A 23,080-nucleotide genomic window follows, 5' to 3' on the forward strand; every position below is an offset into this window, starting at 1 on the left:
GATCTGTGATTCACTTTTATTCATTCACATAACTGTGTTTATGATTATTTAGTCATCTTGTTAATTTAATGGACATAAAAGCAAACGTGAGAATAAAGAACCTCACCAATAGAAGACATCCAGATTGCTGAGATTGGGGTAAGCAGCCTCAAATTTTTATTGTTTCATTAGGTGATATTGTTAGGCTAAACCTCTTGAGGTTTGTGAAATGTATTTATGAGATCACTTTCCTGTCCTGCCATACAGAGAAATTAAAATTTAACTAGAGGTATTTCATCAACTATTTAACTGTTCTTGGAGCTTTGTATGCGGTTCTGTTAAAAATGGAAGTAACTTACATTCAAAATTTCATTTCATTATGCAGTAATTTATGCTAATGAGAGAGTAAAATAATATGTTATGCCTAAACATCAGTAAATTAGCTATAATTGAATTTTATCTTGCAAAACTCCTTGCTCCTTTAGGGAATATCTCTTTAAGGCAACCTCTTATAATTTACTTACTCTCTTAAAAACCCCGTAAATTAATTTCAAAACTTGTTCTGAGACTTTTGAATGCAACCAATTAGTTTTTTAATCATGTTAACAAAAGAAGTAGTGCCAGGACAATAACCATTGTGGTGTTTATTTTAAATGGCGTTACGATCACTATTGAAGACATTGTGCCTTGGTTTTAAATAAAAAACAAAACAAAAAGCATGCAATTTCCTTTTTTCCTTTCTGTATTTATGTTCAACTCAGGGCAAGAATTTTATAGTAGTCGTAAAGAAAACAAATAGAAATTACAAACAACGGCATGAAAAGAGAATTCATGAAAGCATGGATTTATATATATCAGCACCCTCTGTAAAGGACATGAAGATCCTGTATTCTAGACAAAACCACCTTATTTGTCTGATCATGCACATTTCAGCTATCCCCATGCACTCTGTTGTCTTGCCTTTTTGTATATGAACTGAATATTCTGTACCATGTTTTTCTGTTCTAATTGTGTGATGCATAAAATGCCACAGGACAGGAATTTACAGTAATATACAGCAATATACAGTACAGTATATTGCACTTACTGTAGTTGTATAATCTCTTGTCTGTATACTGTATGCACATAAATATGTATATTCACCCATGTATGTATGTATAGTATGTTTATATATCTATGTATATGTATGTGTGTTTGTTCATAGTCTTTCATTAGAAATATATGGCTATTCATATACATTAAGTGTATGCTGATTGCAAAGAAGTATGAATGCCAGCACCCACTTTTGATAACTTACTTTTACCCTCATTTTGTCTTGTCGAACTATGAAAATAAAAATGTCATGTATTTTAAATGAGAACTTTAAAAATGATTATTTTTCTATTGCTTTACATGTTACTGTTCTTTAAAAGGTATTTTATTGAACCTAAGTTTGTAATGCTGATCCCTTTCTGCTAGACTCATCTTTCAGTGGTCATTTGTGATTGAAAGGCGTTTGAAAACATTCAGCATTTTGTCCATTTGTTTTTTTTCATCTTGTGTTCATCAAGTATTTCCAGTTCCAACTAATGCTCTTAGACAATTGGGTGCCGATCCTGCAAATGCTAGCTTGTCTCATGTGCGGAGTTCCATCGAACTCAAAGAACAACTTATGTGCATAAAGTCACCCACATGCATAAATGTATATAGGATCAAGGGCCTTGGTCAGTTAATTACACTGCTTTTCTAAGTGACAAGGTATTGCTTTCATTAATATTTTGTATTCTTCATTTGAAAGAAACACCTTTCCAGTACAATGGAGTTTTAGGATCAGGTGAAAATGTCAGTCACACCTTACAGTAAGAATACATGGATAAATAGTTTACAAAGGGTTAATAAATGCTGATGAGAGGTTAAAAGCATGTTGCAGACTAAAGTTATTATAGATGGTTATAAGCCAGTGGTTCCCAAACTTTTTACAAAGGTGACCCAAACAACTGTTGGTTTTTTTTGTGATGCACTATTACATAAATGCACCCTCTGCCCCAGCACTGCGACTCTAGTCCTAGCCCAGTGCAGAGGGGAGGGCCTGGTGAGGGGGTGGAGAATGAGCCCACCCCATAGTGGTGGCTCCTGACCTGTGGAGCTGGGGTTGGCTCCCCCTTCCAGGTGTTATGATCTGGCGCATGAGGTCACAGCGTCACTCAAACCGTTGTGACCTGGCTCCAAACCATCTGCCAGATCACAACACGCAGAACAGGGAGAGGAATCCAGGAACCATTGCTGTGGGGAGAGGATGGGATGAGCTCACTCTCCAACCCCGCCCACCCACCACCAACACCAGGTCCTCCCTGCCACACCAAGCCATGAGAAGTATATGTTCACCTAGGGCCTGCGCCCCATCTAGAAGCTTCCCACAACCCACTGGTGGATCAGGACCCACCATTTGCGAAACACTGTACTAACATACTTAAAGTGGAGCATGTGTTTAAGTTCTTTACGAGATAAAGTCTTCTATGAAGAATTATATATGCTTACATAAACCATTTTTATTTTTAAGTGTAGCAACTTTGTTTCCATGTAATGCTAGTTTTATTATTTCTCTTCAGGGATTTTGTCCAGCTGGATTGGCCTCAGTGACTAATAAGTTATTGCAGCATAGTGTCAGCAGCTACTTAGAAAGCTGTTAGAAAGAAGACAAATCTTTAGAGAGGAAATACTGAGGAATTTTTAGAATGGTTTACTGGCAGTGACATAGGCACCATTGTGAAAGGCCTTCATTCCAAATGAAGTAACATGCAAGAAAATCTTTCATTTTTGAAGTCAGAGGGTGAAATCCTGACCCCCTTGAAGTCAACAGCAAAAGTCCTATTTCACCCATAGGCTATAATTGAGGGGTCTCAGGAGACTATCAAGGAATGTTTTTTTTCTCAACAACAAAGAATCCAATCATTTAAAAAGGACACATTCCATAACTGTACTTGGTGTTTATGGATTGAGATAAATCACCCATGCATTATATTTAGCTACTACATTGTTTAACAGTTCCTGACATAAATGGTTATATAACATTGTCCTGAGCCATAATCCACGCTAACGATGGCGGTGAACTGGCTCCTGTACACTGTAGTTAGAAATGTTCTTTGGGATCCTTCAGAATGAAAACTACTATAGCAATGTTGGATAGTAACATCTTCCATTCAGCACTTTTAGGATTAAAGTATATCTTAGTAACTAATAACACATGGGATACCTTTGCCTTTTAAACACAATTCTATGCATGTAGAAAGAAGGATGATATTCCCACATGCTGAAACTTTGCCATCTCTGAATAGCTCAATGTTATCTTTCACTCGCATGTAATGATTCACTTAAATGCCTTACTATCCTACGGTCATTTTTTCCCAGGGTATAATGTTACCACCCTTGACAAACAATGTTTACTTTAAAAAATGACTATTGACTTGATTTGGCCATAAGAAAAGAAGAAATGTAATGGAACACAGTGCTATATTGCACGTATGTAAGACAACTTTAGAATGTGAGACCCCAGGCCTGCAAATACTTGTACAGGTGCATGGTCCCATTGAGTCTGTGAATTTATCACACTGCATGAACAGACTGCCAGGGAGTTCTGACTACCAGGACTTTATCTGTGGAGACATGTTCTCCATGGGCTAGATATGCTAACTTTTTCACTTTCATCTTCAATCTTTACATGATTTTTTTAGACAAGGAGGAAGTCTTTTGGGTCCATTTTGTTGAGGACACTTTATACAAACATAAACATTTAAAGAAGAAAAAGAGGCTTTTACTCTCAATTTGGAGCAATAATCAAGTTTATCCAAACCCACATGTATGTTTGAAGGAATAAATCACAAATAGGTTATTATGCATCATTTTAAGAAAGGCTGGTGATAAAGAAAATCATTATTATGAATTCATTCCCATGCTTGATAGTGACATACTACAGTTCGAATTCCAGTACTTGAGAAAGAAAATTGTTGCTCCTGGGACTGAACCTTCTCTCACAGAAGTCAATGTAAATTTTGCCACTGATATCAATAGGAGCAGGAGTGGGGGATCTTAAAGGTTTTCAGGGGTTAAGATTAAACTGGGCCTAGACCCACAAAACTTGGCCCCTGCTTAAAAATCTGGAGCTTCTCTGGACAGTTTACAGCACCTGTATCAGAGTTCCGAAACGTTCAGCTACTGCCAGCTTCTCTCTCTTCTCTTGGGTCATGTAGTAATGTGACATGAAGGATCGAGGGGTACCACAATCCATTTCTTCCTCCAAATGGTTTGGTCTTGTTCCTTTGTAAGTCAGTGACAAAACTCCCATTGACTTTAATGCTGCAGATTGGGATCTGGGCGGCCTCTCACTAAGTGAATGTGTCAGGCTGTGTCATAAACAGATAAGAAAAGTTAATAGCACAGAAGTACTTTATATCTCTTTGACTGTAAAGGGTTAATAAGTTCAGTAAGCCTGGCTGTCACCTGACCAGAGGACCAATCAGAGGACAGGATACTTTCAAATCTTGAGGGAGGGAAGTTTTTGTGCTGTGCTGTTAGTTTTTGGTTGTTGTTCACTCTGGGGCTCAGAGGGATCAGATGTGCAACCAGGTTTCTCTCTAATCTCCCTGATACCGGTTCTTATTGATTCAAAATAGTGAGTACTAGGTAGATTAAGCGAGTAGGCTTATGTTTGTTTTCTTTATTTGCAAATGTGTATTTGGTTGGAAGGAGTTCAAATGTGTATTTGGCTGAAAGGAGTTCAGATTGGTTTTTTGCTGAAAAGATTCTAATTTGTACTTGTATACTTAGGCTGGGAGGGTATTCCCAGTGTCTATAGCTGAAAAACCCTGTACCTAATTCATCTTAAATTTACAAAGATAATTTTTACTGTTTTTCTCTTTTTAATTAAAAGTTTCTTGTTTAAGAACCTGATTGTTTTTTATTCTGGTGAGACCCCAGGGGACGGGGTCTGGATCCACCAGGGAATTGGTGGGGAGAAAGGAGGGAAGGGGGAGAAAGAGGCTAATTTCTCTCTGTGTTAGAATTACTGTCTCTCTCAGGGAAAATCTGGGAGGGGAAGAGAGAAGGAGGGGGGAAGGTGCATTTTCCTCTCTGTTTTATATTCAAGGAGTTTGAATCACAGTGATCTTCCAGGGTAACCCAGGGAGGGGAAGGCTGGGATAGGCAACGGTGAAGGAAAGGGTTTACTTTCCTTGTGTTAAGATCCAGAGGGACTGTGTCTTGGGGGTCCCCGGGCAAGGTTTTGGGGGGACCAGAGTGTACCAGGCACTGGAATTCCTGGTTGGTGGCAGCGCTACAGGTTCTAAGCTGGTAATTAAGCTTAGAGGAATTCATGCTGGTGCCCCATCTTTTGGACGCTAAAGTTCAGAGTGGGGAATTGTACCATGACAGGCTGTCTTTTGCTGAGTGACTCATTGCAATGTCAGATCCGTCCCTAAACACAGGGGGGTGGGTCCTAAGAATATAAGGGTCCTGCCTTAGGCAACCCTTACTGACACGTCATCTACTAATTCAAACGGGACTAGATGCATGAGTATGGATTGCCCATGTGAGTAGAAGCTAAAGGCTCAGGCACTTCTTATTCTTAATTGCCAGGAAAGAGATTAATTAGATTCAGAAATGTTAAAAATGTGTTTTCTTTATACTATCCTGCTTCTCTTCCAAGGTCTGAAATGTTGAGATAGTTTTGTTTCTAGGCACTGCAATGTAAAATGCTGTGTGATCATAAAAAAGTCTCTATCTCATTCAAATTCAATGAAGTCTGGGTAGCCTGCCCCTTATCTCCCCTTCGGTGGTCCTAACACAGTATTTCATTTCCCTTTTAATTTTCAGGTTTAACAAGAAGATGCATCACACAGTTTGCTTGAGTCCTGTGTTTATTTCTTAGTTCTATGTAAAAGGCATAGACTAAGGTTTGGTTTTCATGAGTGGCCTCAATGGGACTGCGCTGTATGTTTCTTTGCCACATAAATTAGAAGTTGTGAGACTACTTTATACATAACATTTGCAGCTCTATAATTCTTACTTTGCACATATGTAATATTTGCAGTCCATGATATGTTAAATAACAGTATGTCAGGGTAGCTCAGTGGTTTGAGCATTGGCCTACTAAACCCAGGGTTGTGAGCTGAATCCTTGAGGGGGCCATATAGGGATCTGGGGCAAAAAAAAAACCAAGAAAAACGGTCAGGGACAGTATTTGGTCTTGCTAGTGAAGACAGGGGACTGGACTTGATGACCTTTCAAGGTCCCTTCCAGTTCTGTGAGATAAGTATATCTCCATATATATTATTGATTTATTTTTTTAAATACATTTCAAGCCATTTGTTTAGTAGCAAGATTAGCTTTAATAAGGAAAAGTCATGCTTCTAAATAAGTTAATACCAGGTCAAGAAGATCTGTGGCACAAGAGTGCATTTAATGTATTTATTAGCAAGAGAATCAAATGAAGGAATGTTAATTTATCATTCAAAAAGTTTGTTTTGTTGAAAAATACAGTAACAGTCTGAGGGTAACTAGTTAATTTGACATTAAAGACCAAAGGAGAGCTAGTTGAGGATTACGTTCTATGTTTGCTCAGTATGCAGTAACTGTGATGGTTAGTAATTAGAAATCTGAATCATGAAACTGGAAGGGTGAGATCAGAAATGCTAAATGGTTTAACCATTGGTTAATTAAATTTGAGAATAAAGATTATTTGTATCTGACAAATCCACTGGAATTCCTGAAGTTCCAAGGACTTTTGTCTGCTCTTGTTGTTAACCCAGCATTTAAAGACAAGACTATGTAACTTACTCCCTCTCTATTTTTGGTAAGACCCATATTTTTGGTAAAACACAGTACCTCAAAAGGTTTCTTTTTATGTTATAAAAAGCATGTTTATCAACGTATAAATCAGGATTTGCAGCAAATGCTACAGCAGTTGTTATAGGGATATTGCATATCTTTTCTGGTAATACCATTTATATTAAAAACCAGTTTGCAGAGTTTTAGGACCACAGGATTTACCATAACAGACAAGACTGTTGGTCTGTTTACTACCTGCCAGTATCAATGACCACAACCTGATACTTCAGAGGAAGGTGAACAACAAAACATATGGCCAGTTGTACTTTGGCTTAAATTCCTTTAATCAAATGGCCCTGATTTAAGATATTTAAGCTTTATTTAATATTTAATATTTATTTCATAACTTTAATCACATAATTATTCCCACTGAAGTTGATAACATTACTTATGTGCTTAATGTTACACATGTGCTTAAGTATTTTGCTGGATTAGGGCCCACATCGTGATCTGAACAAGCCCTGAAGAATGATTCATGTAATTTTACTCCAAAATATCCCTGTAGCATAAACGTTGACATACATACACCCTTTTTGTAGTGTTTGTGTGGGGAGGGGGAGGGAGAGTGGAATAAAACTTCACAATATTTTTTCCATCATGATGTTAAAATTATGGCTGGTGGCCTGTGGGGAATCACCTCCAGATTGTACCAGAATGTACAAATCTGCTTAAAAATATATACCCTCTATCACCCAGGTACTAGAAATAAATAGACATCATTGTCATTGGTTTGTGCTTCATTGCCATAGCAGAAGGAGCTCAGGGTAACTAGCAAATTTTTATTTGCAGATCTGCACTAGCAACATTAAAGATTTTGGTTCATAAACAAAAACGCCAGATAGAGTCATGCTGGCTTGTATCCCATGGGAAACACAGACAGCAAAGGATAAAAGCATTAAGAAAAGGAGAATAAATATTTTTTAAACTTCCAATGTGTAATTATTCACATATGTTAATCAGACATATGCTGCTTTCAAAATCTATATAACAATTGCTTAATATAGCCTATTCATAGAGCTTCATTTGGTTCTTTTTAGCAGGAATCATCTCTTTTTCAGCTATTATGGACCCACATCCATCCATGTTTGGACTACACAAGTCAAACATCAATGAAGAGGTTATTCATTGTGCTTATTAGAAAGGAGCATTTGTGAATACTGGAGCCATAGACTTTTCTCTGGTTATGCATAATAAATCCTTTGTATCTGTGACTGCTACATAAGCATGTGAATGCATAGGTAACACTGTAGCATGCACATGGATATAACCAAGGGCTCGCTCATATTGCTTTCTAGAAAAGATCAAATAGAGGTGCCTTCAGCTCCTGGGGGAAATTTATCACATGGACTAGTCATTGTGTAGAGTGCTCCTGCTTTCCCTGTTCACTTGGTGTGCTTTGTGCATCCCTGCATATATTGTCACTATTGAATAACATTGTACTAATAACCAATGAATGTTTGAATCTAACAACTGTGGAATAACTGATTAGCCAATGCAGAGCTAAGTAGATGACTGCATATGCTGGCCCAAATTCTGCTCTCATTTATGTCAGTGTAAATCCAGAGTAACTTCATCAGTGGCAATGGTACTACTCTGGATTTATATCTGCAGAAGTGTGAGTAGAATCTGATTCTCCCTGTCCTGGCTTACAACCAGTGGAAGAAACTTGATACAGGTGCACTGCAGTGATTCTAGTAGACTAGCCAAATGAAACCTTTACAACATAATATAAATGTTCAAAAATGTCTTCAAGAGACTTTGCTGAAACATTTGCTTTTATTAGTATTTGTTTTAGCAAACCATGGGTGACACCCTGACCCAGTTGAAGTCAATGGCCAAACTCTCATTGACTTTGGAAGGATCAGATGTCACCTTATGTCTTTCTGAACAGGATGGTTGCTGAGTTATTGCAGTGAATGAATCCTGCCTGTGAATATAATGTGAGGGAATCTGTGTTATGTCAAGCCAAGTGTGTCAGCTCAGAGAATGTGAAATTACTGCTCCATAGCATAGCCATATCCCACATGCGCCAGTGGGACCCAGACAACATCAGAAGTCATGTGATTCCACACCCTTCCAAGTGGAAATACTTCAGTTGACAAGATGGCTGGAAAATGAGAGAAAGTGCCACCTAGCTTCTCAGTGGGAAAGAGAGTGTGGAGACTGCCATGTCAGAACAGGCAAGTGGGGAGGGAGCAGTGCTGAGCCCATTCTCACTTCCTCATAGAGGATGGTAAGTGGCTTTCAGTAGGCCTTTCTTCTTCTATCGTTAGCCTGATGGAAACAAGTAGCATGCTTTGCTGTATTGAAATCATATGTTGCACTGTTCACAGACCATATTACATAGCTTTGTTGTTTTGTTTTCAGATGCTGAAGCCATGTCTAATCGCCTCAAAACAATGTTGTGGTTGATTTTTAATTTCATTCATTCTAAGATCGCTTTGTATGTCCTTACATTAAATGCTGGACTGTCATTTTTAGTATGGTGTATGATAATCATGAAGAAAAAGGGCATATCTGTGCATGACATTCATGATCACATAAGCATTATTTGGTTTTCCCCATACTTCCGTAAATGAAGAGTCAGCCCCACTGCCCATCCAATAGGAGAGGGAAGAAAACCTCAAGGACCAGAAGAGAACAGCCTCTTCCTCAGCCTAATAACCTGTACAGTTACAGCAAAGTAAGTGTGATTATACAGTACTGGGGAAAAAATTATGGAAACACCCGTTGAAGTATGAGCATGCCTTATTGGCTAGAGCTTCAAATACCACCTAATAATCCAACCATATTAACAAACAAACAGGCAAGCCTCCCACCAGTAAAGACATCACTGCTGAGAAAGTAAGAAAATGGAACCTAATCTATTCTTCACAATGTCTTGATATGAGCATTAGTAAGAGATGCTCTATTTGGCTCATGGAAAAAGTTCACACAGGATAAAAAAGGGTCCAAAGTATGAAATATACCAATGTTTGCAATTTTTCATCAACATTTTAAATAATGAAAATAATGTCAACATTTTTGGCCTGGTTTGTGACCCGCTATAGAGCTGGTTGTAAAATTTCAGTAATTTTTCCATGAATGTTCAACAACAAAATTTAAACCAGATTTTCATGAACTTTTTTGTGCAAATGATATCCCATTTTTCAACCAGCTCTGAAAATATGATACGTAGGATGAAGCTAGCCCCTGTGCAGAGAACCAGCATGAGCCTACCTTATGCATCATTTAATCCACCAAAACAGAACTCAAGTAGCACTTAGGAGGCTCATAGCCCTTCCCTATAGGGGTGAAATTCACCAACAGATATTACATGAGCAGACAAAGTTACTACGCCTAATAGAGAAACAGGTTTACAGACCTAATACCAAGAGTTTTTCATTTTATATGTTCAGTCCCACCTTCCTTTCTCCCTCTCTCTCTCCCTCTCTTTCCTTCATGCTTTTGCTTTTACTTTTGTTGGATTTGGTTTGGTGTGTACGTAACTTGGAGGTGTTTCCATATTTTTTCAGTTATGTGTATATATTTACTAACTACTAAAGAAGTGTTTGTTTAGTGTGTTAACACAGTCTATGTCTTGTGTTAGATGTTGAGTGTCCAGACTCTTGAAAGTCAGTACAGAAGCATCTCAGATTAAAATACAAGACTTTGTATCATTTACTGACAAAAGATATGGGGAAATAACTGTTCCTAATGGCTATAGCTAATGGGTGATGAGAGCTGTACCTAGCAGTAACTGCTTAATATTACTAGCTGGAATGTCAAAAATCTTTTCTTCTGACCTTATTCCATGCATAATTATTACTCCCTCTAACAAAACAAAATTAGCATGCTTAGTTTAACAAAGGAAAATAATTGTTGCATTCATTGTACTTATTTTTCTTGCTTTAAAAATCTTTTTGTTGTTGTAATTAATGTCATACACCCCTTACCTGCCTTTCTTTTCCATCTATCTTATTTGTCTATCTATCACTCTGGAATATAAGACCCTGATCCTTAGCTGATGTGGGTGTAAGCAGCCCCTTAGGACTCAATGGAGCTATGCCCATTTATGGTGGCTGAAATTCTGCTCCAAGTACTTAAATTCAGTCATCTTCCTGTCAAGAAATTCATGATTTCTAAGTGCGTCTGTAGTGCCGGGTAATATTCTCATAATTCTTTCCTGACCTTGTAGTTTTGCATTCTGACTCATGACTCTAAGTATTCAAAGTTTATGTCTGCTGCAGTAGAAGCTTCTAGGAGAACATTTCTCATGTTTTCCTTTAAAATTTTATTCAGCTTAGATTCTTATACCATGCTCATCACTTAGCTATCTGAGCACTTCCTTGAGTTAAGAAGAAACAGTTAGCATTTTGCTTCCCTTCCTTCCTTTTTCTTTCAATAGACTATATTTAAAAAAAAACATATGTGTGATATGTAGCTTAGCAAGAAGCAAGGTCAAACTATGCGTTCTGCATCTGTAATGGAAAGTGTTGATGTTTGTGTCATCCTTAGATCCTGTGGGAGTGAATTCTACAGTTTTAAACCCACCTTCTAGAAAGGCCTGTCTCCTGCTCTTTAGAGTTTGTCCTAATGGAAACAGCTTTGTTATGAGGAATGGATTGCCAAGAGTTGTCAAAGTCCAGGACAGTGAGTCAAGCTTTTAGGCATCTCAAGCCCCTGACCATTTAGAACCTTTAAAATAAGAAGTGAGACTCTCTGATGTGATGTTCTATCTAAAGGGAGGCAGTGGAGTGCAGAGGAAATGTGCTCTCAATATGCCATGATTCTGAGGACGTGTATTCTGCACCAGTTAGAGTTTTTTCAGGGCTGATGCTTTCATGTCTAAAAACTTGCATTGCAATAATCCAAACAGGTAACAGAAGCATGCATGATCAAAGCTAGGTATCAACGATAAGGTTGAGATGCAGTCTCCTAACCACTTTAAGGGGGTACTATGCATTTCTCGCAGAAGTAGACATCTCCAATATTAGCTTTGCTGTGAGAAGTTGAAAAAAAACCACCCAAATTTTGGTCTGTGTTGATGCCTTGTGGGCACACATCTTTGACTGGCTGATGCAGCACTGTGTTAGCAAGCTGGTTAAAGTGTTTCTTCTCCTTGTCAGCATTACTGTCATCTCACTAGGATTTAATTTCTGCCAGCTCTTCCTCTTCCATGTGCTACTCTAGGTAAACACTGAGATGGCTGAGTGACAATGGTGTTATCATGGGGTGTGAACAGCAGAGTTATGTCATTGCCATATTGTTGACATGTAGCTGCAAAGGAAGCTACATAATTTCTCCTAATAGCTCCATGTGAGTACTCAATAAAGCAGGAGTTCTACAGAATAGAATGGTGCTCCACAGGTGAAGGGGGTTTGGTGGCAGAGGTACAGTTGCCCATCACTGACCTTTGAATACAGCATTGAGGAAAGATTCAAACCATTTCCCAATTCTCCCCTAGAACACTGCTAACTTTCACAGGTAGGATAGCAGTATTCTCTGCAAAGAGGTCCAAGAGTATAAATATCTGTCCTATATGCATTAATAGCAAGATATCCATCAGTCCTACCACTGCTATTTCTAGTCAATAACCCAACCTGAAATCTAGGTGGGCAGGATCTATGATAGTAGGTGCAGAGGCCAGGAATTCCCATATACCAGAGGAAGATGTAAAGGAGCTATGTTTGCTATTCCTTTCCATAAGCTGGTGTAGCAGCTGCTGAGTACTGTACAGGCTCCATTTAAGTCAATGGTAAAACTCCCATTGGCTTCAATGAAGCCAGGATTTCTCCCTCCGTCAGTAGGCAGGTCTTCATTATGAATCTGAATGCATTTGTTAAGGGTATTGGGCCTGTGGCCTCTCCCATGCTTGAGAGGTGGAGCCAATCTTCCTCACACCCCATCCAGCATGGCCACATAGAGCCTAATTATTTAGGGGTCTCCTGAATTACAACTGTCTGATGTGTTTGAGGAGTAAAAATCCCTTCTGTACCGCTGTTTTGGGAAGCCACATTTCTCCCTCTCTTACTTCCTTCCCCGGTTCAATCTCTTTGATGTAATCACCTCCTTAGCTCGCTACTAAGTTACAGACATCAAATAAAACAACAATAAAATTTCTAAATTAATAAAAGTTGCCTCCTGTATCAGCATAGAGTTTGGCTTTCCTGCATGTGATTTCTGCATTAACATGGATTTTAAAATCTCATTCTTTATCATGGGCCTGATCTAAAGTCCACTAGACTCAGCAGAAAGCCGCCCATTGACTTCAAAAACATTGGGTCAGGCCCAATATCCTTAACAAATGCATTCAGATTCATAAGGATGCATTCAGATTCATAAGGATTCATAAGGCTAGTGACAAGGGGAGAAATCCTGGCTTCATTGAAGTTAATGAGAGTTTTGCCATTGACTCAAATGGAGCCTGGATGTCACCCAAAGCTTTGCAGGGCTTATTAACCAAACTTTATGACAGTTTGCTGCAGTTCTTTATGAAGATTAATGAATTATTGTCTCCTCTGCATTCCATATCAGTGAGACAGAATTTTGCCACATTGCTAGTTTTTGTCAGGAAAAGAAAGATGGGAAGACGTTTGTAAGACAGGGATAAATCCTCTCTTCATCAAACTTCTCTGATGAATAATATTTTTTTAATGTAACTCAGTAGTTTTATAATTTAATTCCACAAAAGAATGTAATTAGAGTTTAAAATTAAGAAGTAGATTTTCTCTGAGCTGAAAAAAATAATATTATTATTTCCCCTTTATAGCATTTTGCAAACATTAATGAAATTAGTCTCAACAGCTTTGGGAGGTAAATACCAATACATTTATTACAGATGGGGAAACTGAGGCACTAAGGTTACTTGATTTTCCAAGATCATCCAGAAATCTGATAATAAAACTAAAATAGAACCCACATCTCTTGGCTTTCAGGCCTTTTCTTTTAACCACTAGATTGATTTATTTTTCAAAACTTTTGTGATAGTTTGCCCCCTTCAGAAAAAGTATTTGGAGTTGAAGGGCCCAAGCTGTGTGATCCTCATTCTCTCATTTTCAAAAAGCTTCATATGTGTTTTTTTTAATTCACTATTTTGGGGCATTCTAAAAGGCATATGGTCATATTAAGGAGCTGAACATACTCCTGTATAAATTAATGGCAAAATTCCCATTGACTTCCATGTGTGCAGGATCAGGTCTTCAAAAATGGATTGACCTTTTAAAATGTAATGTTTACATCTAAGGCTATATTTTCCAATTTTGCTCTGACAATGTTGTTCAGACAATCATTTGTGCACATGATTTCTCCCATACATTTTACTAGTCACATACTCAGGCATCATTTCCATATCATTTGCATGCTTAAATATTGTGTGCATTCAAATTACCATGAATGGAGGCCCTTGTAGAAATGATTATGTGCACAAAATTAGAGGCCTCATTTTGACAATTTGGCCTTAAATCAAGCTAAACTGGAATGCCATACCTCTCAGTTTTTCTTCTTTCCCTCCCAGTTGTTTCAGATCTGTGTGACTTATTTTTAATATAAATAATATTTTTATATAAACTATATATAAAACACAATATTATTATGATTATTTTATTGCTGGTAATGTATTTTTGGTTGTGTAATGCAAGTTGTACAATGCATTTCTTTACAAAAGCTGTGAATGCAAATATGTGTTATTTAAGGGATGATACAACTTGTGGTAAATGATCTTGCTTAAATAAAGGATACCGGTATGATTTAGATTTGTTTTAGAGAAGCTTATATTGCAGGCAGGTTTCTTTTGTCAAATAATGATGTATGGCTGATTACAAAGGACTCCAATGTTTCTTTCCTGGCATCCACACATATATTTATCCTGGAGAAGAAACCTTCACAATCTAAACATCAGAGAAGCTGAACATCTCCTCTCAGGGAATTAGGGGCACTCAGATATTTCACAGATTGGACCTGAAGTAAATTGCTCTTTATGAACTATTCATCTAGCTCTAACCAATACAAAAGAATGTTGCATTCTCTATACTTGAGTTTATTTTAGCTCCAGTGATACAGGGAATTCCAGAGCTGTTTTGTAGCTGCTAATATGCAAACAAATTCTGAAATACCGCTTCCATCTTTAGGGATTTGCAATTGGTGTTTTACTTCTTAGGATGTAAAGATTCAGCTTCAGTTCCTTCGAAGCATGTGAAAGTCTTTATCCATTTGAAGATATAGAACCAGGCAAACTCTAATACAGCACAATGGGGAGAGTGCGTGGATGAAAACATGAATGCAATTTATTCTTGATAGCAACAGTATGTGCTGATGATGGCTTTCCAGTGCATTACAGCTGATGAGTGCAATATAAGGCATACATTTCATATTCAAACTTGCACTGTTCCCTTACTGGGTGGGTAAAAAAAGGGTATTTCCGCATGCTTGTAAGTGAAATCCACTCTCAAGTGTCTGTTTGGTCAAACTCTGCCCAGATGCTGGTATGCGGTCATGTATTTTGGATATTCTGTTTGATGAATTATGTGCAGACTATGCGTCTGGCCTGCCAGATAGAGGGATCCAACAAAAAGAAGACACAGATGTGTAAGTAATAAAATATTGCCCTTGGACATAATGGCAAGGAAATCTCTTAGTCACACAGGTTCTGATCCAAAGTCCATTGAAGCCAATGGGACTCTCTCCACTGACTTCAACCAGCTTTAGATCAGGCCCAAAGCACTCATAACAAGTCTAAAAACTTTGTTGACTCACCATGGCATCTGCCATACAGAGTCTGCCGTAAATGATGCAACACACCTAAAGTGAGAGCCAAACACTCAAATAGAAATTGCAAAGCAGATCAGGCTCCTAGTTGACTTTTAAATTCAGTCAGTTCAGGAAAGGTATGCTGCGCATATGTTACCTGCATTATTCTAGGTTAGCAAAAATGTTCAATACCGCATCTCATCTCTAATCTTGTTTAGGATTACATTATCGTCAGCTCTTCCAATAACAATACTGCACAAAATCCTATCCTAGACAAAAGTCAAGGTGAAGAATGTGTTGTGTCAGTTTAAAGGAACATGATTTTGTCTGAAAACCAGCATTGCAAGTAACATTACTCTTATGGAAAGTCATTTGTAAGCAAAATATATGGGTTTCTGTTTTTTCAATTTGTGTATTTTGTGCGACTAAAATCACTGTATGCCTAATTAATATTTCTGCTACGTATGCCATACTCATTTTCCTCCGTTTTGTGAACTCAGGGGCAGGAGCAGTACTTGAATTTTTTTATTCTTTCTCTCTCCTCTCTTTTTTACTGAGTAGATTTCAAATTGACAATTGCCCATTGATATGAATGGAAGGCTCTGCATTGACTTCAACGATGACCAGGCTCTTTGTGCTTTTCTAAACCGTTGTTTGCCATACCTGGAGGTGAAAGAATGCCTATAGATTATGTTATCTGTATAAAGTTAATTGTAAACAAACATTTTTTGTGAAATTTAATATGTATTCTCCGTATTAGTGTACAGTATATACATTTTCACTACAACTTAAGAGCCATGAAAATTGTGCCTCCAAATTTAGCCTCTCAGCTACACAAGGTTTACAGTGTGGTTAAAGGCACAGGCAAAATACATGTTTTGACACACAAACCAGCACTTTTACATAAACATCAAGTTTGCTAGGACCAGAGTTACCTGATCTGTGCACACAGGCAGATGTACAGCAAGGACATGCTCAAAATCCATTGATCCATTTACCGACACATTTGAAAGTTAGCTGTTTAGGCCCCAATCCAGTGATGCACTTCACGTAATATTTAAGTTTAACCATATTCATTCATAGATTCATAGACTCTAGGACTGGAAGGGACCTCGAGAGGTCATCGAGTCCAGTTCCTTGCCCTCATGGAGGACCAAATACTGTCTAGACCATCTCTGATCGACATTTATCTAATCTACTCTTAAATATCTCCAGAGATGGAGATTCCACAACCTCCCTAGGCAATTTATTCCAGTGTTTAACTACCCTGACAGTTAGGAACTTTTTCCTGATGTCCAACCTAAATCTCCCTTGCTGCAGTTTAAGCCCATTGCTTCTTGTTCTATCATTAGAGGCTAAGGTGAACAAGTTTTCTCCCTCCTCCTGATGACACCCTTTTAGATACCTGAAAACTGCTATCATGTCCCCTCTCAGTCTTCTCTTTTCCAAACTAAATAAACCCAGTTCTTTCAGCCTTCCTTCATAGGTCATGTTCTCAAGACCTTTAATCATTCTTATTGCTCTTCTCTGGACCGTCTCCAATGTCTCCACATCTTTCTTGAAATGCAGTGCCCAGAACTGGACACAATACTCCAGTTGAGGCCTAACCAGCGCAGAGTAGAGCGGAAGAATGACTTCTCGTGTCTTGTTTACAACACACCTGTTAATGAATCCCAGAATCACATTTGCTTTTTTTGCAACAGTATCCCACTGTTGATTCATATTTAGCTTGTGGTCCACTATGACCCCTAGATCTCTTTCTGCCATACTCCTTCCTAGACAGCCTCTTCCCATTCTGTATGTGTGAAACTGATTGTTCCTTCCTAAGTGGAGCACTTTGCATTTGTCTTTATTGAACTTCACCCGGTTTACCTCAGACCATTTCTCCAATTTGTCCAGATCATTTTGAATTTTGACCCTGTCCTCCAAAGCAGTTGCAATCCCTCCCAGTTTGGTATCATCTGCAAACTTAATAAGCGTACTTTCTATGCCAACATCTAAGTCGTTGATGAAGATATTGAACAGAGCTGGTCCCAAAACAGACCCCTGCGGAACCCCACTTGTTATACCTTTCCAGCAGGATTGGGAGCCATTAATAACTACTCTCTGAGTACTGTTATCCAGCCAGTTATGCACCCACCTTATAGTAGCCCCATCTAAATTGTATTTGCCTAGTTTATCGATAAGGATATCATACGATATGAGTCGTCCCGCTGAACTGAAAAGAAGCTATTTCCCCTGACTTCAGCGGGATGACCCGTATTCTTTTAATTAAGAAAATGCTTAACTGCTTTGCTGACTCGGGACCATAGTTTGTAATAGAGTAAATGAATGAAGATGTTCAGTTTTAAAACAACTTTCTCCTTTTGTGTTAATGAAACACTTCAAAGAACAGGATAGGTTAAAACATCTGACTGGAATAGGATTCATTAAATCATACAAAAATGTATTTAGCCTTATATTTGGAAGTGTTAACACCACAGTTCTAATGTGACAAATTGAATTTGGCAGGCATTATAAAACATGGTTTTGAGTGAATAGAATTTTTACCTTCAACATTGCAGGATATTGGTAAGATCTATGTGCCTTTTAGAGATCAACTATATTATTTAAAATCCAGATATAAATAGCCATTGTTTGGCAAAAACATTTACCTTATTAGCCTGCATTAGGCTTGCAATGTTAACAAGGATTATTTTTCTTTTATGTCTTTGGCTAGTATATATAAGTGGATTTTTGTGTTTATTCCTTTTAGTGCATAAGGATTTTGTATTCATAAAACCATTGATAATCTTCACAAACATCATGGTAACCACAAGGAGCCAACACTCTAAATATAATCTATGGCTAAGCAGTTATTTGTATGCGTTATTTTTTTGATAGGTGACATGTATGCAGTGGTTGCATGGGGACCATACAATGCTGGAAATGATTGAGAAAAAGCGTTGTTTGTGCAAAGAAATAAAGGCTCGACAGAAATCAGAGAAAGGACTTTGTAAACAGGACAGCATGCCCATTTTGCCGAGTTGGAAGAAGAACACTGGGAACAAGAAATACAGCCCCCCTCCTTATTCCAAACAACAAACTGTTTTCTGGGACACAGCGATATGACCAGACTGTTGCTGATGCCATCACCATGATGTTGCAAGATGCACAAGTAGCCTCCTTTCTTAATAAGGCAATGCCTGTGACATAAAACTTAATCTGCAGGTGACGAACTACCTAGTGAAAAACATACCAATTTGGTACTCACCTGTCAATCTAAAAAAAAATCTAAATTTCCAGCTGATTAAGGCATGTATATTATTAAGGATTTTTTTGGATCCAGAAGATATTGAAATGTAAATATTTTGCCAATCTATTGAAAACACCTGAACTAATACACTGTTTAAAATATATAATTCAAAAATTTATGAAGAATTTTACTATATAATATAATAACTGTTATATTGTTTTATTAACTATTTTATATGTGGTATCCTAATGCTCTTTTTTTTGTTGTCGTCATTTTTAATGACCTTACCTGCCTAAATTTGGCCTCTGTACAAAAGCATGTGATTGTACTTTTGTTTAACAAGTACAATGTACAAATCAACCTGGTGCTAGGGCTGTAGAAGTTCACTAGAGTCATATTCATTAGAGACATCTGTTGCTTTTGTTCTTCTGGGAAAGGTTTTGGCAGGAAGTAGTAAAAACTGTAAACAATGCAAATAAAAATGCTTAATTTGGATGTCCAAATTGCATTAAAAAAGAGTTGTTCTGCATCAGATATTTGGTAAATTTACTATTATAAATTGCCCTTCTTTTTACGTCAATCAGTTATTAAAGTCTCCAGTGATAGTTCCTAGGCTACATTTGGCTAACCAAGTAAGCAAAATTTACTGCAGAAAGGTCTAAAATAGATGCTCTTCCTTCTTTTATTCAGCTGACTAGAGGAGACCATGGTTCACTGTGATTAAGAATTGTATATCACATGATAATGAATTAACCCATTGTTTATCTGATTAAAACAGTGGCAATGCACCCATGATTCCTGTCCACATTCGTCTTTGGTCCAGAAAGTAAAGGTAACAAAATTTGTTTACACTATTTTTATGTACCCCATACATCCATAGTGGGGCTGTATCAAATTGGAAAGCATTATTAAAAGAGACCTGACCCAAACTCCATTGGCATCAATGGAAAGACTCCCATTGGCTTCACTTGGCTTTGGATCAGACCCACAGAGCATCTTTCTCTCAAGTAACCCATTTCCTGTTCCTGGCTGATCAGATAATTGGGTCATAGTCCTCTGTGACATCACACCCATCCTAAGAGAATGCTATGTCATGACCAAAGAATTATGACCTCTTGGTTTTAACAGGAGAAAGAGATGGCTTATACTACATAGGAGGATGAGAGCTGTGCATTAAAATATCTTCCAAAAGAAACGCTTTAGGGTGAACAATATCTGTATTGCCATGGAGTGATAAAATGATGCTATCACATATATTTTGTATATTTAAAGTTCTATCTATGCTTCTGAAATTTGGCAGCATGAAAATTCCTCTTTAATAGTCCTTTAAAAATTATTTTCTCTAAGAAGAAAAAATGTGTTGTTTGAACTTATTGTCGTATTGGCTTTTCTTTGAAATTATATTGCAGCAATGCCCTGGGCATCACTGCTGATCAAAAAAACCAAAAATAACCAATTTTAGTAGGGTTTTTTTGTAATCTATATTACTAAAGTTTAAGTAGTGCTTTATCAGTAGTAGTTTCTTTCCAGCCTCTGAAATAATAATACAGTTTTTAAATATTTTATAACTAATGTATATTTTGATGTCCAAATTGAGGATTTCTGTATAAGGTAAACAAAGAAGTGTGTGTTTATATGTTTGTATGTATATTAGCATTATGCTGTATGCGTGTGTATATGTATAGGTGCATATATGCACACAGACACACTCATTTATATATATGCTATATATATGAAATGTGTGTATGTTGTTGGATATAAAGTGGCTGAAATGGGTACAAAATTTAGATGAAAAAATTAAAGAAGCCCCCACAACCCAAATGATAGAAAACATAAAAACCACAAATTGTGAAGGAATCTTTAAATAAATTTTGTACCCAAAAGGCACCAATTGTATATTCTGCCTACTCATTTTTTTTCAAAAAAGAAAGAAAATGGCAGAAGAAAAACTCAAGAGATCTTGCAATGTTCCAGAATCTGCTGGAAAGAGAATGACTTGCTGGTCATGCAGAATATGTTGACGTAACAGGTTCATTACTCAGAAAATGTTTAGAATGGTGATATGCATTATCTTCCTTGTTATAGGTAATTATATGCCAAGAAAAGACTTTCATATCATCAATGTGAGAATTTCTTTTTACTTGGTCCCTTTCACAAACTGCACCGAATCTCTCTATTAACAATACATATGTATGTGTTCGGTGATGATACTTGTATAAACTGTACTCTTCCATAAGCAATTAGTCATTTTAAAAACATTAATATTCCCTTTGGAAACGTTCCCCAAGAGCAGTTGTTCATCACTGACATTCATGCCTCCAATGGGAATATCTTGAATAATCTACAAAAGAGGCAAAATTACAAAACCTTTGGGGGAGTATAAACACTTCTTGAACGATTGTATATACGTTTGTACAATATCCTTTTCATATTGACATATAGGAATAATTATGATGGTACCGAAGCATTCTGGCTGTAATCAGATTTGCGTGACCGTTTATACTCCCACAAAAACCAGTTACTGTTTTGCTGATATAATTCAGCCCAATAGTCATCATCCCTCAATTAGCCCAAATGCTTGCAGACCACCATTGTATGCCATGTAGACAATAGCTTATATTTATTATTGTTTGATGCCACATGAAAAATTAAAATATAACTCAGCACTTATCTTCAAAGCACTTTAGAAACATGAATTAAACTGCACACCTATGGGAGGAAGGATACATTTGATTTTATAGAAGGTGAGACTGAGGCAGAGATGTTGAGTGACTTGTCAAAGCCAGTCAAAGCCAGAACTAGGAGTAGATGCCTGTCTTATGCTCTGACCATTTGGCAACACTATCATTTGGCAGAATGCACAGCCTGAGAGTAAAAGGTGCATCTTCACTGCAGAGAACTTACCATCAAAATGCTGTCTAAACATTTTCTACATTCCCTATTGTCTCAGCAGTTTCTATATCACAGGGTGAATGATCGTATTTGGCAACATGCGCTCATTAAAGCTGCAGTTATATAAATATGCAATCTGTATATATATACAGGCCACATATATACACACACTTATAAAGACTGTATATATGAAATTGTTTGGTATGCACTTACTTTGCTTTAAATTCCTAAAGTTAAACATGATAGTGTAGCAATTGTGTAAAGTGCACTGTGATTTCAAGAAAGCACAGTAAAGTCACAGGTCTTGTTATTCTTGCACTAAAAATGTGTTTATGTATATTAGCAAATGTATGCTTACTTTTATTGCTCTTTTTAACAAATTAAAGCAAATGGTATAAAATGGTATTTTTTATTTTAGTGGACTATGGCATTATGTTTTTAAATTACAGGGTTTTTAAATAAGGAGAAACCATTCTGTGTTCATTCCAATGTAATATGTTTACCAATATCTTAAAACTGAATGTCATATTGCTTTTCTTTTCATATTTTGTTAGAAATGTCAGGTATGTGCCTGAAATTGTGTAGGAGTAAGGAGTAGCTAGAGGATAAGTGTAATCATATATTATTAACCATTTCTATATACACAGTATAAATACATAATTTTCTTTTCATTTTTGTACTTGATTTTTTTAAGTAAGATGTAATTAACTGTACTTTGATACTTCTGAAGTAATAAGATGTTGTTTGGAGATTCTCCTTTCTTTAGTGCATTGACAATATTTTACAATAATTTAGTGCTTATTTATTTGTGCTCCAGTGGAATTATAATAAAAGCAATAGTTTAAAATGTCCTGCCTTTTATTTCTGTCTGTTGGTATCTACTTTAAAACTGCTTGTTTATTAGGGATTTGCATTAAACACTCTCTTGAGGAAAAGTGAAATCATGGGCTTTTATATTTATTTCAATGCAATTTTTTATTGCGTGTTTTATTAGGGAGCAATAACTTGATCATTTTATTACCCTCTGGTTAGGCCTGGTTGCAGGAATGCCATTAGTTTCATTCTCAACTTGAGGGATCACTATATTCTTCCGAGCCAAGGGCCAGAATTTACCCTATGAATCTGCAAGTGGAAAGATTCCTCATGTCCCAATCTTCCCCTTTCTGGGTGGAAGGAGGAGTGTCACCTTGATGGCACTACCACGGTCTGCAGAATCCACAAGTGGGGCAGGGCAGTATGCACTATGCTCCGATCAACAGTGTAAGGAATCTGCTTACAAGTCAAGGCAGTCCCAAGTGATCCCAGCCTTTTGTCAACGTCAGGCTCTATTGAATGTGGAACAGAGCCTCTGCAGGGGAATTCCACAGTGACTGTAGTGGGCAGGTT

At 37.3% G+C, this 23,080-nt stretch overlaps 1 protein-coding gene across 2 annotated transcripts in view; it reads left to right on the top strand.

Moving 5' to 3' along the window:
- NYAP2 (neuronal tyrosine-phosphorylated phosphoinositide-3-kinase adaptor 2) overlaps positions 1 to 22,535 on the top strand; it is a 190,180-nt gene extending 167,645 nt beyond the window's left edge. The window contains exon 6 of one of the 2 annotated variants that reach the window (XM_050964029.1): positions 18,451 to 22,535. In XM_050964029.1, the coding sequence (XP_050819986.1) occupies positions 18,451 to 18,678 (228 nt within the window). In that variant the 3' untranslated portion in view covers positions 18,679 to 22,535. The remainder of the gene's footprint in view (positions 1 to 18,450) is intronic. The other variant, XM_050964030.1, reaches the window with a different exon arrangement.
- The last annotated feature ends 545 nt before the right edge of the window (positions 22,536 to 23,080 follow it).

This window comes from Gopherus flavomarginatus, chromosome 8, assembly GCF_025201925.1.
Source record: "Gopherus flavomarginatus isolate rGopFla2 chromosome 8, rGopFla2.mat.asm, whole genome shotgun sequence".
In the NCBI taxonomy this organism is placed as follows: domain Eukaryota; kingdom Metazoa; phylum Chordata; order Testudines; family Testudinidae; genus Gopherus; species Gopherus flavomarginatus.